General features: G+C 47.9%; 1 protein-coding gene across 1 annotated transcript in view; it reads left to right on the plus strand.

The window, feature by feature from the left end:
* The window catches only part of COL27A1 (collagen type XXVII alpha 1 chain), a 160,687-nt gene that overhangs the window by 92,475 nt on the left and 50,962 nt on the right, over window positions 1-17,250 (plus strand). Inside the window, exons 25-28 of the mRNA XM_059828735.1 lie at window positions 5,859-5,912; window positions 8,852-8,905; window positions 9,739-9,792; window positions 13,047-13,100. Coding sequence (XP_059684718.1) covers window positions 5,859-5,912; window positions 8,852-8,905; window positions 9,739-9,792; window positions 13,047-13,100 — 216 coding nt within the window. The remainder of the gene's footprint in view (window positions 1-5,858; window positions 5,913-8,851; window positions 8,906-9,738; window positions 9,793-13,046; window positions 13,101-17,250) is intronic.

The raw sequence follows: 17,250 nt of genomic DNA on the forward strand, positions 1-17,250 counted from the left end.
TCATTAGAACAAAAATGTTGCACCAGATTAGTGAGAAATAACCTCCTTTCCCATCACACCTTTGCTGGAGTGTTGGGTTTTCATTCCTCCCTCCACCTAAGCTTCAGCATTTGGTGTTGGGACTGGGCTGGTTTTTTGCAGGGCTCTGAGAGGTCGGGCTATCAAGCTCACTTGGCGCTAAAAGACACCTTCGCCTCACCCCTGTTTTCTGCTGTGGAGGCCTTGATGTTTTCTGTTCCGCAGGCACAATAGGAGGGGTCAAGCTTTCCAAACTTGCTGCTCTGCCCTCCATATGGGTTCCCTCTGAGTGGAAATCCTCAGCATAACAGCATGAGAAAAGATGAGCCATCCATGTCATCAGAGTTCTCTTCCCTTTCTTAGGGACATCTGTTTAGGCAAACATGGGAGTTGCTGTAAGGTTTCCAGTGACACTTGAGCTCTCATTGGAAAAATGAGGTTTTAAGCCACAGGGCAGTCCCTGATGGGTTGTTTTTCCGTTGCAAGGACACTGACTCGGGAAGTTCATTCATAAGATGCTTGTTGTCTTCATATGCTGGAAGGACTCCAGCTGCTGGGCTCCCCTGTACCCTGGAAATGTGTGATTTAACCCTTCCTTGCCAGTAGATGGAGGCAGAAGAATATGGAGAAGAATACGGGGCCTCTGGCCCAGGCCACCAGCCTTCCCGTTCCAGAGCTGGGAATGCAGAGCAGGAGGATGCCACCAAAATGTCCCTGTCAAAGGTCAGACAGCCCTGCAGGAGAAGCAACACCCTGCAGCAGACAGGAGAGCAAGCTGGGGAAGAGTTCTGCAAGCCCATGGACCCCCCCTGCTCTGCACAAGAGACTGAAAATATCCATGAAGGGTTGTGCTGGCTGGAAGAGGCTAAGGTTGACCTACATCCTTAATGGGAATGTGGAGGTCCTGTCATGGCAGGAACAGCTTTCTGAATCCCTCCTCCTGTACAAGAAGTGACAGCCCTGCTCACTCGCATGGGGATGTTAGGGTCAGCCACGCACCCACCGCACCGTGCTGGGAAGGGCAGTCACCCCACGGCCCCTGGAAGTATCTCTGCCCTCCAGGGAAAAGCATGTTGTCCCAGTATCAGATATTATTCTAAAATAATTTGTCAAAGGAAACCAGCACCATCGGTTGTCTCCCTCATGTATTTTCCTTTTGGTGCTCTTACAAAGGAGGGATGTGCTGTAATGTCGGTTTTGCAGGTGCAGTCTGACATGTGGAGATACGGATTGACTTGTCCAAGGTCAAATGAGTCGCCGAGAACCGAGCAGGGAATTGCACCGGCATTTCCCACATCTTAGAGCACCGCCTTTCCCAATACATTTATCTTCCCCTCCAGAGCATCTTTCCGAGCTGCAGATCTCTCATTCAGGGATCTGTGGGCACTGTAGCGTGCGCAGCCTCTTCGATCTGCCAAGGTGTTTTGTCAGCCTGCCTCCACCTTTCCTTCCCTCGCTCCCCAGAGGGCAGTGGGAACCCAACCCGGCCCCAGGCTACGGCTGAGCGCCGGTGCGCAGGGGGTTAAACCGCGTGGCTTTTCTTTGCGGGTCAGAGCGTCCTCCCTTAAACTGTGATATTTACTGTTTTACTTTCCCTTTCTTTCATCTGAATGGGAGGATTGTACATTTACTCCCTCCCGTCCTTTGTCCCTGGTTTGTTTTGTTTTGAGTTCTAGCGAACCAGTAAAACAGAAAGGCCGTGATCGGTTCCTGCTGGGAGCGACTGGCGGTCCCGTCCCTGGGAGACCCTGCTCATGCTGGGCTCGCCTTTCGGTTGTTTCTCTCAAATGGGCTATGATTTATGCAAGGCTTCATTGCTGACTTGCTCTCTGTTGATGAAGCCAAGAGGGGGGGCTTAATTATGACAGGGCTGGACAATAAATGGGGAAAGCCAGACAGGAGTTAGGAATTACAACCCGCCAGTCCCCCCCCCCCTTTCTTTCCCCTCAAGCCCCCAGCAACTTTTTAACAATCTCCATCCCTTTTCCGCCATGCCCTTGGCTGGGGAATACAGCAGACTGAATCATGAGCGACATGCTGAACTCCCCGTCTAATATAAATGTTTTACATTCTTTCCTGTATACTGTGGGCCTTTATCCGGGCAGCCACCGCTGCTGGGACTTCACGTGCATCATTACACACACTGCCTGGAGTCGTGTTTGATGCAGGGCTTATTTTCAACCCTGGGAACCTGGGGAAAATATGTTATGCCACAGCCATTTTAGTGTAATGCCCACAATTCATGTCTGTTTTGATTTAGTATTTACCACCGGTGGCTTTTCTGGTTCTTAAAACCTAAATCTTTTGCTGCTTGTGTTCTTTTTAGTGTCTATCCCATTTTGGCCAGTGAAGAATATCGTTGCCCAACCTCCCCAAGCTCTTTCATATACTCCCAATAATTTACTGAGATTTATTTTGCCTAGACATATCTATCTCGATTTGTGTCTGCTTGCAGGCACAGCAATGTTAGTTAATTTAGCCCAGAGCAGACAGTATTGGCTGCAAACGCTACAGAGCTACTGTGCTGGAAGCCTGGCCGTGTCACAGGGTCCCTGCGCTGCCGTCTCGCTTCAGTCCCTGCTCCACCATGGTCACACCATGGGATGTTCCTCTTCCTGGGTACACCGCGAGCAGTGACATCTTCCCCTGAGCAGGAACATGATGTACCAGCGCAGACAGAATTTTTCCCGGTTTTGGAGTGAAAACCAGGCCAGAAATTTTGGCTGCACTCCCCCTCCATCCTGCCGTTTACCCGCGCAGCACGTGCGGTGTTTGCCTCCACCCCGCTTGTGTTGGCAGTGCCGGCAGGTTTCTGCACAAGCTGCGATAACAAACGGCACATCTGTGACAGCGAGAGGGGTCCCAGGAGGGCGCTGGGATTCTGGGCTGCTTGGCGTGCTGCAATCGGTGCTCTGCAAACCATCTGTAGAGCACCACCAGGTTGGCTGGGAAGCACAACCAGAATATCTCACTTCACGACCCAGATTCCTTAGAGACTTTTTAGGGCGGGAGCTGATGCTGCTGTGGACGTTGTATCAGAAGTATTAGTCTTCCAGCCTGAGTTTGGAAGCAACGCCGCGCCCCAAGCCCCTCGGAAGTGTTTCAGTCTTGTTCTGAATGGTAACTGCATTTGCTACAAGAGGAGGGATCTCTCTTCTTCTGCAGGGACTGACCTAAGTGATGCAGAAACATCTTAAAAAGAGCATCTTCCCGGGGAAAGAGAGAGTTCTGCAGTTTTTCTGAGAAATGGGAAATAAAGGAACAGATTTATTCTTTCTTGCTTTATTATCTTAGTTTTGTCTAGCAATGCATTTCCTTGTTTCATCTCATTGCTTTGCCATTCTCTCCTCTGCCTTAACATTTGCCTCTTTCATGGCCTTGGGCTACTGGAAGACTTCAATAACTGGCTACAGTTATCAACTCTGTATCTGCGCTTGTGTCTAATTGAAAGGATAATTGATTCAGGAGCCTTCAGCAATGCCACCCAGTGGCAACCTTGCATATGCAGATATTGCAGATTTGCCTGCTCTCCCTTTGGTTCCTGCGTTGGGCGATCTGCTGCTGAGTCCAGCGCTGCTTTGCTCCCGTGTTTGCCTTGTCCATGCAGCCTGGCCGCAATGGCACACTTGTGCGCTGGAAATGTTTCAGCTTTGCACACAGCAAAGACCATTTCAGTGCTGAAGTCAGAAGGGTTGGTGACATCCAGCGCCTGACGGGATAGTAGAGCTTTCCTGGTAGTAGCTGTCTTCCCCTGGTTAATCGATATTTCCATTATGGCACAGTGGCATGCCGCTTTCCTGGAACATCATCTCTGAATAAATTTCTAATGCGAGCATCTAACTGCAGGTTCCAACATACCTGCTGAGCTCTTTGCCTTCTGTCATGAGTTTTTTCCAAACACTTTTCACCTGGATGCTGCTCCCCTGCCAGAGTGTGACATGGGCTGCTCAGAGCGGAGTGTGGCTGCTCCCTGCAAGAGGCGAAGCCAGCTGAGCGTCCGAGAGAGAGATGTTTTTGTTAAGCCCATCAGCATGCCTCAGTGAGGAGCTCCTGTTTCCAGTGATGTTCAAAGGATGGCATCTAATTGCACCATGTGAGGAATGTTAATGCATGAAGTCTCGGTGTTTGGAGTCATCATCAGAAGCTATTCCCTCTAAAAGTCATTGGAGAGTGACCCATGTTGCATTTTATGTCTCTGAATGAGTCTGCTGAGCCTCACACACATGAGAATAGCAATGAGGCTGGTTATTTCGTGCTACAGCTTTATGTTGTGCGTGTAACTTCATGGGGAGAGAGAGAGGCTTTTGGTGGCGGGAGGAGTTGCACGACCTGTGAGTAGGCTGCTCTGTGGTGCTGGATGCTCCTCTGTAGCTGGCGGGTATCACTTCCCACTGTCAATGCACAGATGTAAACAGAACCGTAGCGATGCACAGACTGCAGAGAGCTCCTCTACGAACTGCACACGTGTCAGGCCAGCTGGGAGCAGAGAAAGCAATGAAGAGAGGAAACTTTTGCTGCTTTTCTTGCTGTTTCCCCAGAAAGGAGACAGCAGGGTGAAAAGCTCTCCCTTTTCTGATACCACAATCCAGAAGTTGCCTTGCTAGCGTAGCTTTTTTCCTGTTACGTTTGTTCATGCTGCATGTTTTCTTGAGTGTGTCATTTGAAAACCTCCTTGATGTTGAAGTGAAAAGGTGAGATGCATTTGCATAGAGGAACTTCACAATTTGTTATGAAGATTTCAAATTATTTTTAAAAAGAGGAAGAGTAGGATTTTACCACTGGAGAATCCATCTCCTGTCTCTGACTTGCTCAGCAGCCATCTCCCAGTACCAATCAGACTGTTGCCTAAAATCAAACAAGCTGGGGCATGGCTTCATTTGACACCACCCATGCCAACGGAGGGCAGGTTATGAAGTGTTTCAACAGGAGATGGATCCCTTTAGTTACAGACTCATTGGAGGAACTAAATACAGATATCTCTCTCCCAGTGACCTTTGCTGGGACTAGGGACGAGGCCATGAGAATCATGCAGTGAGAGAGAGCGTGCCTACCGTGGCAGAGAGGATGGTCCCTTGCATCTCTAGAGCCAGAAGCCACTGAAGTTGGTAGGGAGGCTGCTGTATATTAATCCTCAGGAATCTTAGCTTGAGATTGCATCTGTTTCCATCTTCCTAATTAAAAGCAGTTCTGTTTGTTTCTTCGTTATCCCAAACGTTGTTAAATCCTGACAAATCCTGAGCTTAGACTGGGGTTTTTTTCCAAGATAGTTTCTGAGTAGTGTGACAGATCTGCTGCCCTGCTGGCCCCTCTGGCTGTGTCCTCGGACCTTTATTTCCTGCTGACATCCCAACAGCATGACACTATCCAGGGCAAAATTAGTTTGCACAAGGGTTTGAGGCAGCTCAGTTAACCCAGAGGAAGTCTACCCAGTACAGCAGTTAAAATGATGGCAACTCTCAGAGTCTGTGCAACCCGGGAGCTCCCGCTATCGATGCTCTTGGGGAAGCTGCGCTGACGTTTTGGGAAATGCTTGCAAAACAAAGCCACGCTATAGACTCGGCCTTTCTACAAAACGTGCTTAACTCATCCCTTATACTGTCTGTTGTGGCTCTTGCAGATCCTAGTGCTGCCGTTCCAGCTGGCGCCTAAAGCAGAACCAGCTGTGGAGTTAGACGTTCCCATGGCCGGGAGCAACTCTGTCCGCTCTGGTAGCCAGTAGGAATTACTGAGCAGCATACGAGGGATGCTGTGCTATTTCAACCAGCAAGGTGGACCAAAGATATTGTTTACTTTCTCAGCAAATAACACTGAAAATTAATTGTGCTTTTCTCTTTCCTCAGGGTCTAATGGGTTTCATTGGTCCAGTGGGGGAGCCTGGAATAGTGGGAGAAAAGGTAAGATCGCTTGCAACAAATTGGTTGTTGTAACGTTTGCAGGATGAGGGAGACTGGGGCGGGAGGAATATTGTGGAGATTTAAGTTGTCATGTGAGTGCAACACCCAGCTGGGAACGCAGCATATCCAGGGTGTCTGAGCTAGTCTTGGGCCAGGCAAAAGTCATCCACTTCGAATTTAGGAATTAACATGCGCTTGCCCTCTAAGGAGATGCTGTCAAATATTCTCTGAAAATTTAAGCTTTATTCATTCATAATCTGCCAGAAAGCTTGGTGACAGAAAGCTTGTATTTAACAGCCTGTCCTGTTTTTTCTGGGAATGAGGGTCCCATCAGCCCTGTGTTCCTGGTGAAGGGAGGAGTCCAAGGAGTTCAGGGTACAGACAGATTTGTGCTGAGATGTGCTCCCAAGCCCATGCTGAGTTGCTGATGGGGTTGCGCAGGACCAGGGCTGAGCCTGCACTGAACAGGAGGGCTGAGCAATTTCTCAGGTGCAGAGAAGGTACAGGAGTGCAGCTACTTATCCGAGCAAAGGCTGGTCCAAAAATTTCCCTATTTATTTGATGAGGACCATCCCATCTGGCTGCCCCTGTGGTTGCATGGGGCACACTACTAAGGGCTGGTGCCCTCTTGTGTACAGTACAGACACATGCTTCTTTCAGGAAGAAAAATGGCTTTATTTTCCATAAAAATGTAAACGGACATTAATTTGTTTTCTGTTAGAGTTTAAAATTTTATTCAGGGGTAGCTTCCAAAGGCAAATCATCTATGTCATTCGTTGTATCTCAGTTGCAGACTGCTGGTTTTCATTGGTGGTTTAATTATTCACAGTCCAGCTGTAAAGATAGTAAAGAGCATAAAATGATGCGTTCCACACGTCAGTTCCCTCTCTCGCTTTTATTGCTTCAAGCTCTGTCCTCTGGGTAATGATGTCAAGACTCTGTGACAGTTACACTGTGTTCGCTGCAAATGCATTTTATTGCTTGTCTGCAGCAGCCTTTGGAAAGCCCGTCGCACTGATGGTCTCTGGTGGGGCAGTAGCAGAAGCAGGCTCAGTCCAAACTGTCAAGGCACGCAAGAAGTAAAAGGGACGATGTGATGTGAGCTGCATTTTATGGAAGGAAAACAGAGGAATAAAGAATCTGTGATGTGTCCAAGGTGGTTACGCAGAAAACTGGTGCCTGAGTGAGCTGTATCAATGGCAGCTGCAGCCCTGAATTGAATGGGGAATGAGGGGTCTGCCATGCAGGAGACGTGGGAAGATCTTTTTTCCCACTCCAGTAAATTCACGTCTGGCCCTACAACTTCTGGGCCAACGCCTTGAACACATGAGCTGTCCTCATCTTGCCGATCAACTCTGTAACACGATGATGTTACGTTAGTGTCCAGGCAAACCCGGGCTGTCCTTTGAAAATCTGCCCTAGGAGATCCTCAGCACAGCTGTGATTTCTATCAGACGACTTCTCTACCAGGACAAACTTAGGGATGACAGAAATAGCTATCATCAAATCAAAACCTCAACCAGGCCTCCAGTTGGCATAGCATCCTACAGCTTACTATGCTGTTGTGAGCTAAATGAAGTGGGAAATATGCTTTCATTAGACATAGCTGAGTCAGCAATCTCCATCCTGAGAGCTGCAAAACTTAAGACTGAAGCCAGTAGAATCCTAAGATTATCAAAGAGGACAATACAGTTAATGCATATTTAATAAAATCCATGCGTTTAGGGGGAAAAAAAAATCCTTACACTGGTTTACAAGGGCCAACTGATGACAACACAAACTCTGGGGTTTGTTTTTAATAAGCTGCTTAGATCCCAGAAAATATTTCCCCTTACACTTTAGCTGTTAGAAGAAGGTAGGTCAGATTTTGGGCGTAAACTATTTGGCAGCATTTGCTAACTCCTCCTTCCTCATCCCCCCAAGCACAGAAACGTAACACACCTAATTCCCGGTGCATTACTGGGGCTGCCAGGGAGAGTACAGGCAGTCGTGGTGGGAATTGCCACCGTCTCCAAAAAGGAGCAGTGGACCTCCCATCGCTAGAACCATGCCTTCGACTCACCCTTGCATCGTGGGTCGCGGTGGTGTTCACGGAGGCTTACACCTCGTCTCACGTTCTTGGCTGAACTGTAGGGCCAAGGATGTACTCAGGGGAAGTGAGATGTTCTGCATGTGGGGATAAGTAAGACTTTTGGAATTAATAAGTTATTTTTTTGGTACATTAGTATTTTTAATGCCAAATGGTGGCTTGTTTTAGAAGGGATAGTTTCTTTAGGGTGGGTCATGGAGGCATCTGGCTCTCGAACCCCTTGTAAACACAGGCCTCCAGATCACTGTTGTTTGCACTGTGGTCTCAGTATGAGCCACAGGATAGGCAGTCCCCCCAAAATGCCTATGGTCTCCTCCTGAAACCACCATCCGTCTATTCCAGGCAGCATCTCTGTTTTTTTCTAGTGTGATTCCCTGCTCTCAGCAGGGCCTCATGACCACAGCTTTCAAATCCATGTCTCTAAAAATGCCAAAATATGTAGGGATTACGATACTGCAGAACAGAGAGGGATGTCGTGCCTTGGGTGGGAAGGGCTGGAGATCTCCTGGGATCCAGTCCTAGCACTGTCTGGAGTTGAAGGTGGTCGTGAATGCATTGCTTGTTTCTTGTTCCTCAGTGGTTTGATGGCACTAGTAAAGTCCTCTGTCTTGGCATATGGAGGATTAGCTAATTCTTGCTGTAGTCCTTTAACTACTCTGATGAGACGGATACTTGAAAGAAGGTGATGATTATTCTGTACTGGAAGCCTTTCTGGTAGAAATCTGCTGGCAGAGACTGCGATTTGTGGATCTTTTAGTTGTTTCATTGCTCTAGATCCCCATTGCTACCAGCTCAGAGTGTTTGTTAGCAGAAGTCCTCACTCTTTCCCATGCACCTGTGTCTCTCCTAGGGCGACCGTGGCTCAGTGGGACCCCCAGGCCCGCCAGGAGTCAAGGGGTCGATGGTAAGGAGTAAGTCTGCATTCTCTCGCTCTTGCTGCTGCCCCTCTCTCTCCGTCCTAGCGAAGGGTGCAGCTTCTCCTGGTCTTTCAGTTACATGAGAATAGCTGCAAATTCTTCCTGCCTGTGTGGGGATGGGAATGGCCTTTTGACTAACTGGATATCGAGGTATAACCTCTCCCCAACACTCGTCTTCAGCAACCTCCCCTTCAGAGAAACACTGAGTTTCGACACGTGTTCTGCAGCTCCATCAGCTGAGGACCTGTTGTGTCAACTAGAGATAACTCGGAACTGGAGGCTACGGCTCCTGAAGGACTGCCTGTTTCCAAGCATCCTGGCAGCTGAACAGGCAGCGTCCAGGAACAAGGATCTGTTGTTCACATCCCACCAAGTTGCCAGGAGCAGCTGGAGATGCAGGGCTGCTTGGGCAGCACGCTCGTGGTGTTTTGCTGTGCTGTGTGCATGACCATTTGGGGATTCTCGTCCAGGAGTTTAACAGAGCAGACCTCAGCAAGATCTTGTCTTGCTCTGACACTCACCTCCTGTGTACCATACTGCAAGACCCAAAGATAGATTTTTCCATTTAATTGAGCCCATTCTCTTCTGGGCTGTTCAGAAAATCTAGCTGCTTATACTGCTAGCAAGGTTGGAGCTGGGCTTTTGGCAGCCTGGCCTTCTCCATCTGCCCCTGAGCAATTTTACCCTGACAAATAACAGACCTGCCTGACCTTGCAAGCAACCAACGATGCCTTTTTTCCTGTCTTCCCATTTGGAGGAAGAAGGGCTGAGCAGATCCTGGGAATTCACACCAGGCGTGTTCTTCTTCCTTCCCTTTTAGGGGCACCCTGGGACACCAGGAGGAGTGGGTTTTCCTGGGATCCCTGGACCAACAGTAAGTAAAGGCTATCATCACCTTGTAACACTGCACACCAAAAATCAGCATTCCGTATCCTGGGCATTCATGGGCTGAGTCAAGCAACTGTGTCCCAGTTGATTTGAGTTTGATATGAACAAGGGATATGGGGAAAGGGATGGGGCATGGGTGGGAGAAGCGCAGAAAGAGATGCTAAAAAAAAAAAAGTGGTGCTTAATCCAAACTTTTGTAGACCGTTTCCCTAATGGGAGATCCAAAACTCACAATCCATCCTCAACCTTTTAGTAAGACACAGGCTCACTAGCTCAAGGTGTTATGGCAAGACCCTCTGTTTCTGCTGGGAATCATTGGCAGTACGGTGATCACATCATGCGATACGGCGACTGTCTCGTGTAGTGACTGCATCACGCATTTTCAGAGCCCCTCCGTGGAGTGAGGGGAGCAGCAGAGCAGCTGCCCCCAGATGCGCCTTCCGTCGGGATGGGCTCGTCTGGTACATGTACAGCTGTGGCTGGAGCGTGCAATTGGGGCGGAGGTAGATTTTAGCGTGGCTCCCGTTTCCCACAGCCGTTGTTTAGACGGAGCACCGGCTCTCCCAGCAGCACAAATGCTGCTGCGTGTCTTTGCTGGAACCAACAGAAAGGCAGCTCAGGGCGGGTACAGGGAATGGATTTTGCTCAGTGTGTGAATTCCCACAGTGTTGTTAATTGGGAGGAAGATCACAGTAGCGAAATGCCCGGGCGGTGCCAAAGGTTTGGCCTCCAGATCAGCAGCAGCTCTGCCCATCGCGGGGAGCTCGGGGATGCTCCGGGCCCACCGGCTGCAGCCAGCTGCTGGCTGGGGAGAGATTTCACAGTTGCAAGTCAATGGAGGTAAGGGAAAGAAAAGGTCTGAGGTCAAGCAGCACCTCACAGTGACCTGTCCCTACCTGACGAGCAGCAACATGGCACTGGCCAGGCCCTTATAATAAAAGGAGCGTGATGCTGCCTGCAGCCCCCAGCAGTGAGCTGCTCTGTGGCCCCTCAGGGCAGCACTTGCTGTTGACAGAAGTCTAGGAGACAGCTGGATATCTCTAGATGTCCCTTTTTTAACAACTTTCCCAGCACGTTACCTGCTGCGTGACTTGGGGCTGGCCGGAGCATTAGGCAGGTCCCTGCTTGCTCCATGCTGCGGGCACTGGGGAGGACACGAGGGCGTCCTTGGCAGAGGGGGGGTCTGCACTGGCCCTGTGGCGAAGAGCTCCCAGTCCTGAAGCACTCTCTAGTGCACCACTAACTACTGCTTTTAGCTGAGGCTGAGTTTTGTCTTAGTTCACTGGGGCATGACAACAGTGTGAGTAGAGACAGCAGCTCTGACTGGAGATGCCAAAACCTCTCTGCAGAGCTCTGGGAGCTGAGACCGTCCCCAGGTCCTTCCGCTTCCTTTAGTTCCCTGTTCCTGCAGGCAAATAACTAACAAGTTCATCCAAGCAAAATGTTTCCTCTGAGACTGCATTTTAAAAAGTCATAATTCAATAAGTCCAACTTCCCCACAAAGCCAGTAAATCAAATAATCTCCTAATATCAAATCCCCACTCATTAATTCCAGCTGTTTCTGCCTGTTTCTCCACCAAACATTCATTATTGGCTTTTCAAGGCAGACCTGAGGCATGCTGTTGTTGTTTGTCCTAAACTGTTAAAGTCTTTGAGATTAAGCTGTCCAGTGAGCTTTAGCAGCTCTGATGGCTGATTAATTCAACAGAGGGTGATTGGGAATGGGGAGCAAAGGTATAGTCAATGGTAGGAAGCTCTGCCCTCAATTTCAGTTCACCGAAGCTTGTGAATTCCTTTTCCCTCTTCCTGCTTCCCATCATGGTACATCTTTTGTGTTAATACACAGCTTTGAAAATAATGTATAGGTATATTAAAGGTCACTCATCTTCTCCTAAACAGTTCCTTGAAATTCCCAGCATGGTACTTAGTTGCTCCCTCAACGTTTTGCCATCACAACTAATGTTTCTGTGCTTGTATTTTCATAAGCTGTTTGGGATATGCTGAGACTTCCAGGAGGCTATTCCAAGTACCAACAAAGAATTTCATTTCAGTATGTGTTTATCATAAAAAATCTCTATAAAACAGGCATCTGACACATCTACTGCTTGTCTGTGCCAGTCGCTACTGACCTCACTAGCAAAACTGAGATTTACTGTGATTACAAATATAGTTACAGTCAACTAACTTTTCCATCTTGAGTGAGAACAGCTAAGCACTTGTATTCTGAACTTACATGCCATGCAGAAAGGTACCTCCGTTCCAAAAGCAAAATCTTTATTAGTGGCAGTGGTACAAGCAGTAGGAAGATCACAGTCCAATTTTGTTCTGATCCTTGGTGGAGTTTGCAGGGTTGACACTTGGTAAAAGCTATTAATATAAAAATAGCAAAACTTGATGTGGAATGTTTGAGAGAGTAAGGATGGAATGTGTCAGTTTGAGGCTTTCTTTTCTGACAGCAGAAAGGCACTAACTTTAAATATGGGGTTTTAAAGTTACAATATAGAAATAAGTCTTGTTAATTGAATATATCCTTTAATTTTTGAAACTGATTAATATTCTAACAGAAAAAAAGCTGTTTAATTTTCTTCTGCATGTTCTGTATGCACATTAATGAATCAAGTGTGTGCAAATCCAGGTTAAAAGAAAACCTCAAACCTTTCTGTAAGTGTAAGAAGAACAGAGTCCTCCACAACACCAACAGTCCAAATGAAATTAGCATCTATCTGCCAGTATGAATATTTATGCAGCACTAACAGGGCAATAGTTACTTGAAGATAAAATCAGTATTTGGCTGAAAAGGTCAAACTTGGATACCTAAGATGAGGTGTCTGATTTTGTATTTGGACAACTGAAAAACAGATCCTGGTTATTATTATTTTTGTACAGATACTGAGCAACAGCTGCTTTTAATAGCTTCAGAGGGAATTCTGGATGTTCAACTTCTCTTCAAATCACACCACTTACACAGACAACAGGCTGCAGATACTTAAGCATACAAACCTCAGCCAGGATCCTTGGCCTAAATGTTCATAATCCAAAGACAATCAGTGAGTTAAAAAAAAGACCATTTATAGACAAGTAAATTTGGTAATGTCTTTGGCAAGAGTTTAACGAACCAACCTGCTGGTCAAGGGTCTGCATCTGAGGCCCCTGCAGATCACATAGGGATGTGGGGTCTTACCAAGAGCTGCTGCTTTCTTCCTCCTCCATCTTCATTTTGTCTCCCTTTTCCCCTTCCAGGGTCCGGCAGGAGTCCGTGGTGCGCCAGGGATAAGAGGAATGAAAGGCCGCAGGGTAAGCACTTTCCACCAGCTTTTATCCCTCTCCTCTTTCAGCCATTGGAATAGTAATCTGGTGGATTAGTTTGGGGGGGTGAAGGTGAGCAGCGGTGGGGGCAGCACCTCCGCAGCCGTGTTTCTCCTGTGCGTATAGACTGCGGTCATTGAAGCAAGTCTTACCAGGGCTGCGAATGCAAGTGATGTGTATGGGCAGAGGGGTGTCCCAGTGTAGAGTTTATCATGGAAGTGGTCCAGCTTGTCTTTTCCAACCATCTGCAGTGTCAAAACAGGGTTTACCGACACTTCTGGTGAGGATGGTGAAGACTTAGTCATCTGAAGCTGTGTCTGGGCTGGGGAAAAGGGTGCAGGTAGAAGGTGCCTTTGCTGCCAAGGGACAGAGAGCGGCTGAGATGTGAAGTGTTGTGATTTAACCAAAGGCAGATAAAGCACAAAATGTTATGCCGTTAAATGGAATTAAGAGACAAGGCAGGCAGAAATAGAGCTGACAAGGAGCTGAACAGGCTACTCTTCCCACGTCTTCCCTTTCAGTCTCACAGGATTAATATCTTCTGGCAGCGTTTCGCAGGGTTGTGAGAAAGGTGTGTTTTGCATTGTCGGTAGAGCAAATTATAAGCATGTCCTGTGTCTTTCTGTGGGTTTTTCCAACCCATAACACAAGGCCCTGATTTTATCTGTACGTATCTAAGCAGTACCACACTTTAAGCATGTGTGAATCCTTGCTCTGCCTGGAAAGAGCAGATCCCAGCTTAGTATTGGGTAATGCTAGCATTACTGACAGTGCTACCAGTACGTGTTACACTGGAAAAATATTTCACAAGCAGTCTCTGTTTGGGTGACAGCCGACAGCAGAATGACCTCTAGACCTGCCAAAGCTGCTTGTTTTCCTGCCTGTGACATCCAACCCATGTCCCACTGAGCTCTTCAATCTTTCTTCTTCAACGGGACATTTATTGCAGGAGCATCCCTGCTTTGGGTTGTTTTTCCTTGTCCAGCTGCTTTACAAAGTATTAATAGCGAGTGCACATGGGTTCTGCTGAAGGCCCCAACAACAACATATTTTGCATTTCTCCCTCCAAGGATCTTATGATATCTGTTTCCATGTTTCATTTTCAAAGACGTAGGCTGGAGTAAACTATACATTTTACCCACCCCCCAGTCTCTGCTTCTACTGCAACTCCTGCTTGGGGAATTCGGGACAGCCAAGGATTGCATATGTTTCCCTACACCAGAGCTAATACTCTCTTCGAATAGCTGGGACCGGCAAAAGGAAATGGAATAACCAACTGGAAAGCTTTATAACCACAGAGTTATGTACCCTGGAACTGCTTTAAGCTTTAAAAGCACAGCTAGAAGGACACCAGTAACATCTGAGCCCAGCAGATGCCTATCAGGGTTCAGCTTTTAACTTGTGGTTGGGACAAACAGCTTCCTTGCCTCTGTTCTCCTTGGTGGGAAGGCCCATGGATCTCATTCCCCAGCTCCGCTCTCCGAGGGTCCCCTGGGGAGTGAGGTTTCTCTGTGCTACATAGCAGCAATTAACTGAGCTGTCCGGGGCATCCATGATCATGACGGATGGGAAACTGGAGGAACTTTCGCGGGAGGCTTTGAATGGAGGGTGGAAAATATCTCAAGGTAAAACCTACAATGCAGAGTTGAACGGGAAACGCCTCCTGAATGAATCCAGGCTGCCGACTGTGCGGACTCTTGGAAAGGTGGGTCCTCCGAGGGGATCTGACATTTCTGCCAGTGTCTTTAACGTATGCAGTGACAGAGAAGGAGTCCCAGCACTGCCTTCCCCCAGATGCCAGCCGGGGATGCCAGCCGCAACCCCATCTGCAACTGAGCATCTCCTTACGGCAGGTAGCCGCGTGCAACTGCGGTGTTTCGCTCTTGGGTTGTGCGAGATTCACTTGCGTAAATCTTCTTTGGCTTCTTCCTTCTGCATTGGCCTAAAGTCCTCAACCCACAAAGAGAGTACAGCTGACCGGGCCATTTTCAGCTCCACTTGTGCTGTCAGGAATGACGAAGGGGATGTTTATTATCCTATGAGGTAAAACCAAAAGCAAAGCTGGATTCAGCTCCGAAGAAAGGAGGTTGGCTGGCACAACAGGGACCTGCCTGTGGGTGTAACTGGATCCAGAGAAAGGGTGCCAAACCCTCAGGAGACATCCTGCAGGACAGCAACTACTGCCAGCACTGTCCATCCTCAAAATGATGTACCACATGGTGGAGACATTCAGCTTCATGGCCTTGCGTTGCGTTTCCTCTCCAGATGTTGAGTCCAGCAGACCTGGTGCCAGTCGTTCCCCCTGGACATTTCTCCACTGAGGAAGCCCAGGCTTCAAAATGCATCCCAGCCCTGAAAACCAGAAACGCAGCAGTGGCTCTATCCCGGCTGGCTGCAGAGCCCTGCAAAAAGTCACCCCAGGAAGTGCAGAACGTGGAGGTAGAACAGGAGGCAGTGCCCGGGGAAGAGGGAGCATTAAGGTCTTAATCTTGCCCTGAAGACACGGGTATTGGCAAGGTGTCAGAGAGGGGTAAGCCTCTGCCAGCGGGCGCTGAGCTTCGGGATCTGCTGCTGATGCCCTGCGCTGATCCTGCCCTCAACACCCACTGCTGGACTGTGGTGTGGTGGAGATTTGGTGCATTTGAGCACTGCAATGATATAATCCCTACAGAATTTGCAAGACAGACAGACATCCTTTCTAAGATCTCCAGCAGAGAGGAGGAACTTGGGCTTTGCTCTAAAATCCTGCAGATTTCAGTGAATATGATGTGGGGAAGTCGGTACTGTAAGGACCAGCAGATCTCCTGCCTGGAGGATTTCTGGTTTGTACATCTCTCTCTCACGTTTTCCTTCTCTTCATACTCTCAGAAGATATTCCAGGCATACAGTATTCTTTGTTTGCTTAGTTTGTCCTGCTATTCTGGCTCTTGGTTTTCTCAGGATGGGGAAATGATCCCCCAACTGTAATTTCAGACATTACCGTCTGTCTATCCTAGTTAACAAAAAGACGTAATTCAATTCAGAGTGGAAACATGAATGCAGCCTCCGCCAGATGTTTGTGGATTCCATGAGCTCTGTTTGTGGATACTTCATTAAAGTAATTTTGCTTTTGAAGGAAACGTAAATAGCAAATATGGTTTCGATTGTAAAGAACAATGGAGACTTTTTGGGGCCTGTATTTATGTTATGATAGCTTGTGTAATGTCAAGATATAAGTACAAATTTTAAGAAGAAAATTCTTTAAAAACTGTAACCTTCTTTTTAGTCACGACAGGGCTATTGTTCCTTCCCAAGTCTTTGTTTAGCCCATCAAACTGATACTGAACAATCTGCCACAAATGCAGTTTCCCCTCTCCTCTTCCCTAAGGACAAGAAACGTGGACCTGTGAGCCCAGGCTTATTTCCCTTCATCTGTACTCAGTGTAGCGCTTAGACATGTGCTTAGCATTCAGCTAGTGACAGCTATGCACACGTTTGAAGCTAATTATTTAACCAAATCAAGGTTTAAATTTGGAGGCTGCTGATTCAGCAAGTCCCTCACCCTATCTCACCTAAATTCAAAAGCACATTTCTGTTAATCAGCTCCTCGCAGCAGGAAAACCGGCGCTCTCCAGCATCCTCTGTCAAGGATATCGATATCAAAAAGCCCAGGTATTGACTGAGAATCTCTACAAAAGGCTAAATATCAACTGGAGCCGTGACTTTGCAACTCAGATCATAAAGCTGCACCTGAGGTCCTGCTGTAAAGTGACTTACCTTGCCCCATTCTTCTGGACAAGGTGTCTGTCAATATTTCTGGCATTTTATCCTCTCACTGGAGGGGATGCTGGGTGCCGGCTCAGGCGACTCAGAGGAGCTTTTCAAATCCTGAAGCATATTTCTCTTTTCCACTGTGCCGTTCATTCATCAAGCTCCTGCATTAACTATTGCCCAGGTGAAGCTTGCAAAGACGAGATAAGGCGTGCACATCTGCACCCCCAGCACTCCGCCGCTCTGTGCGGGTGGGGACCGCTATCTCTCTGCCACGCAGACCCGATGCTTCGCAGCATCACTGACTGCAGGAATTTGTGAATGCTAGGGATTTGTAAAGTGGTGTTATCTAAGCAAACCTGAAAATAGTTGCTTTTTCCAGGCCCAG

The sequence above is a fragment of the Gavia stellata genome, chromosome 24 (genome assembly GCF_030936135.1).
Source record: "Gavia stellata isolate bGavSte3 chromosome 24, bGavSte3.hap2, whole genome shotgun sequence".
Classification (NCBI taxonomy): domain Eukaryota; kingdom Metazoa; phylum Chordata; class Aves; order Gaviiformes; family Gaviidae; genus Gavia; species Gavia stellata.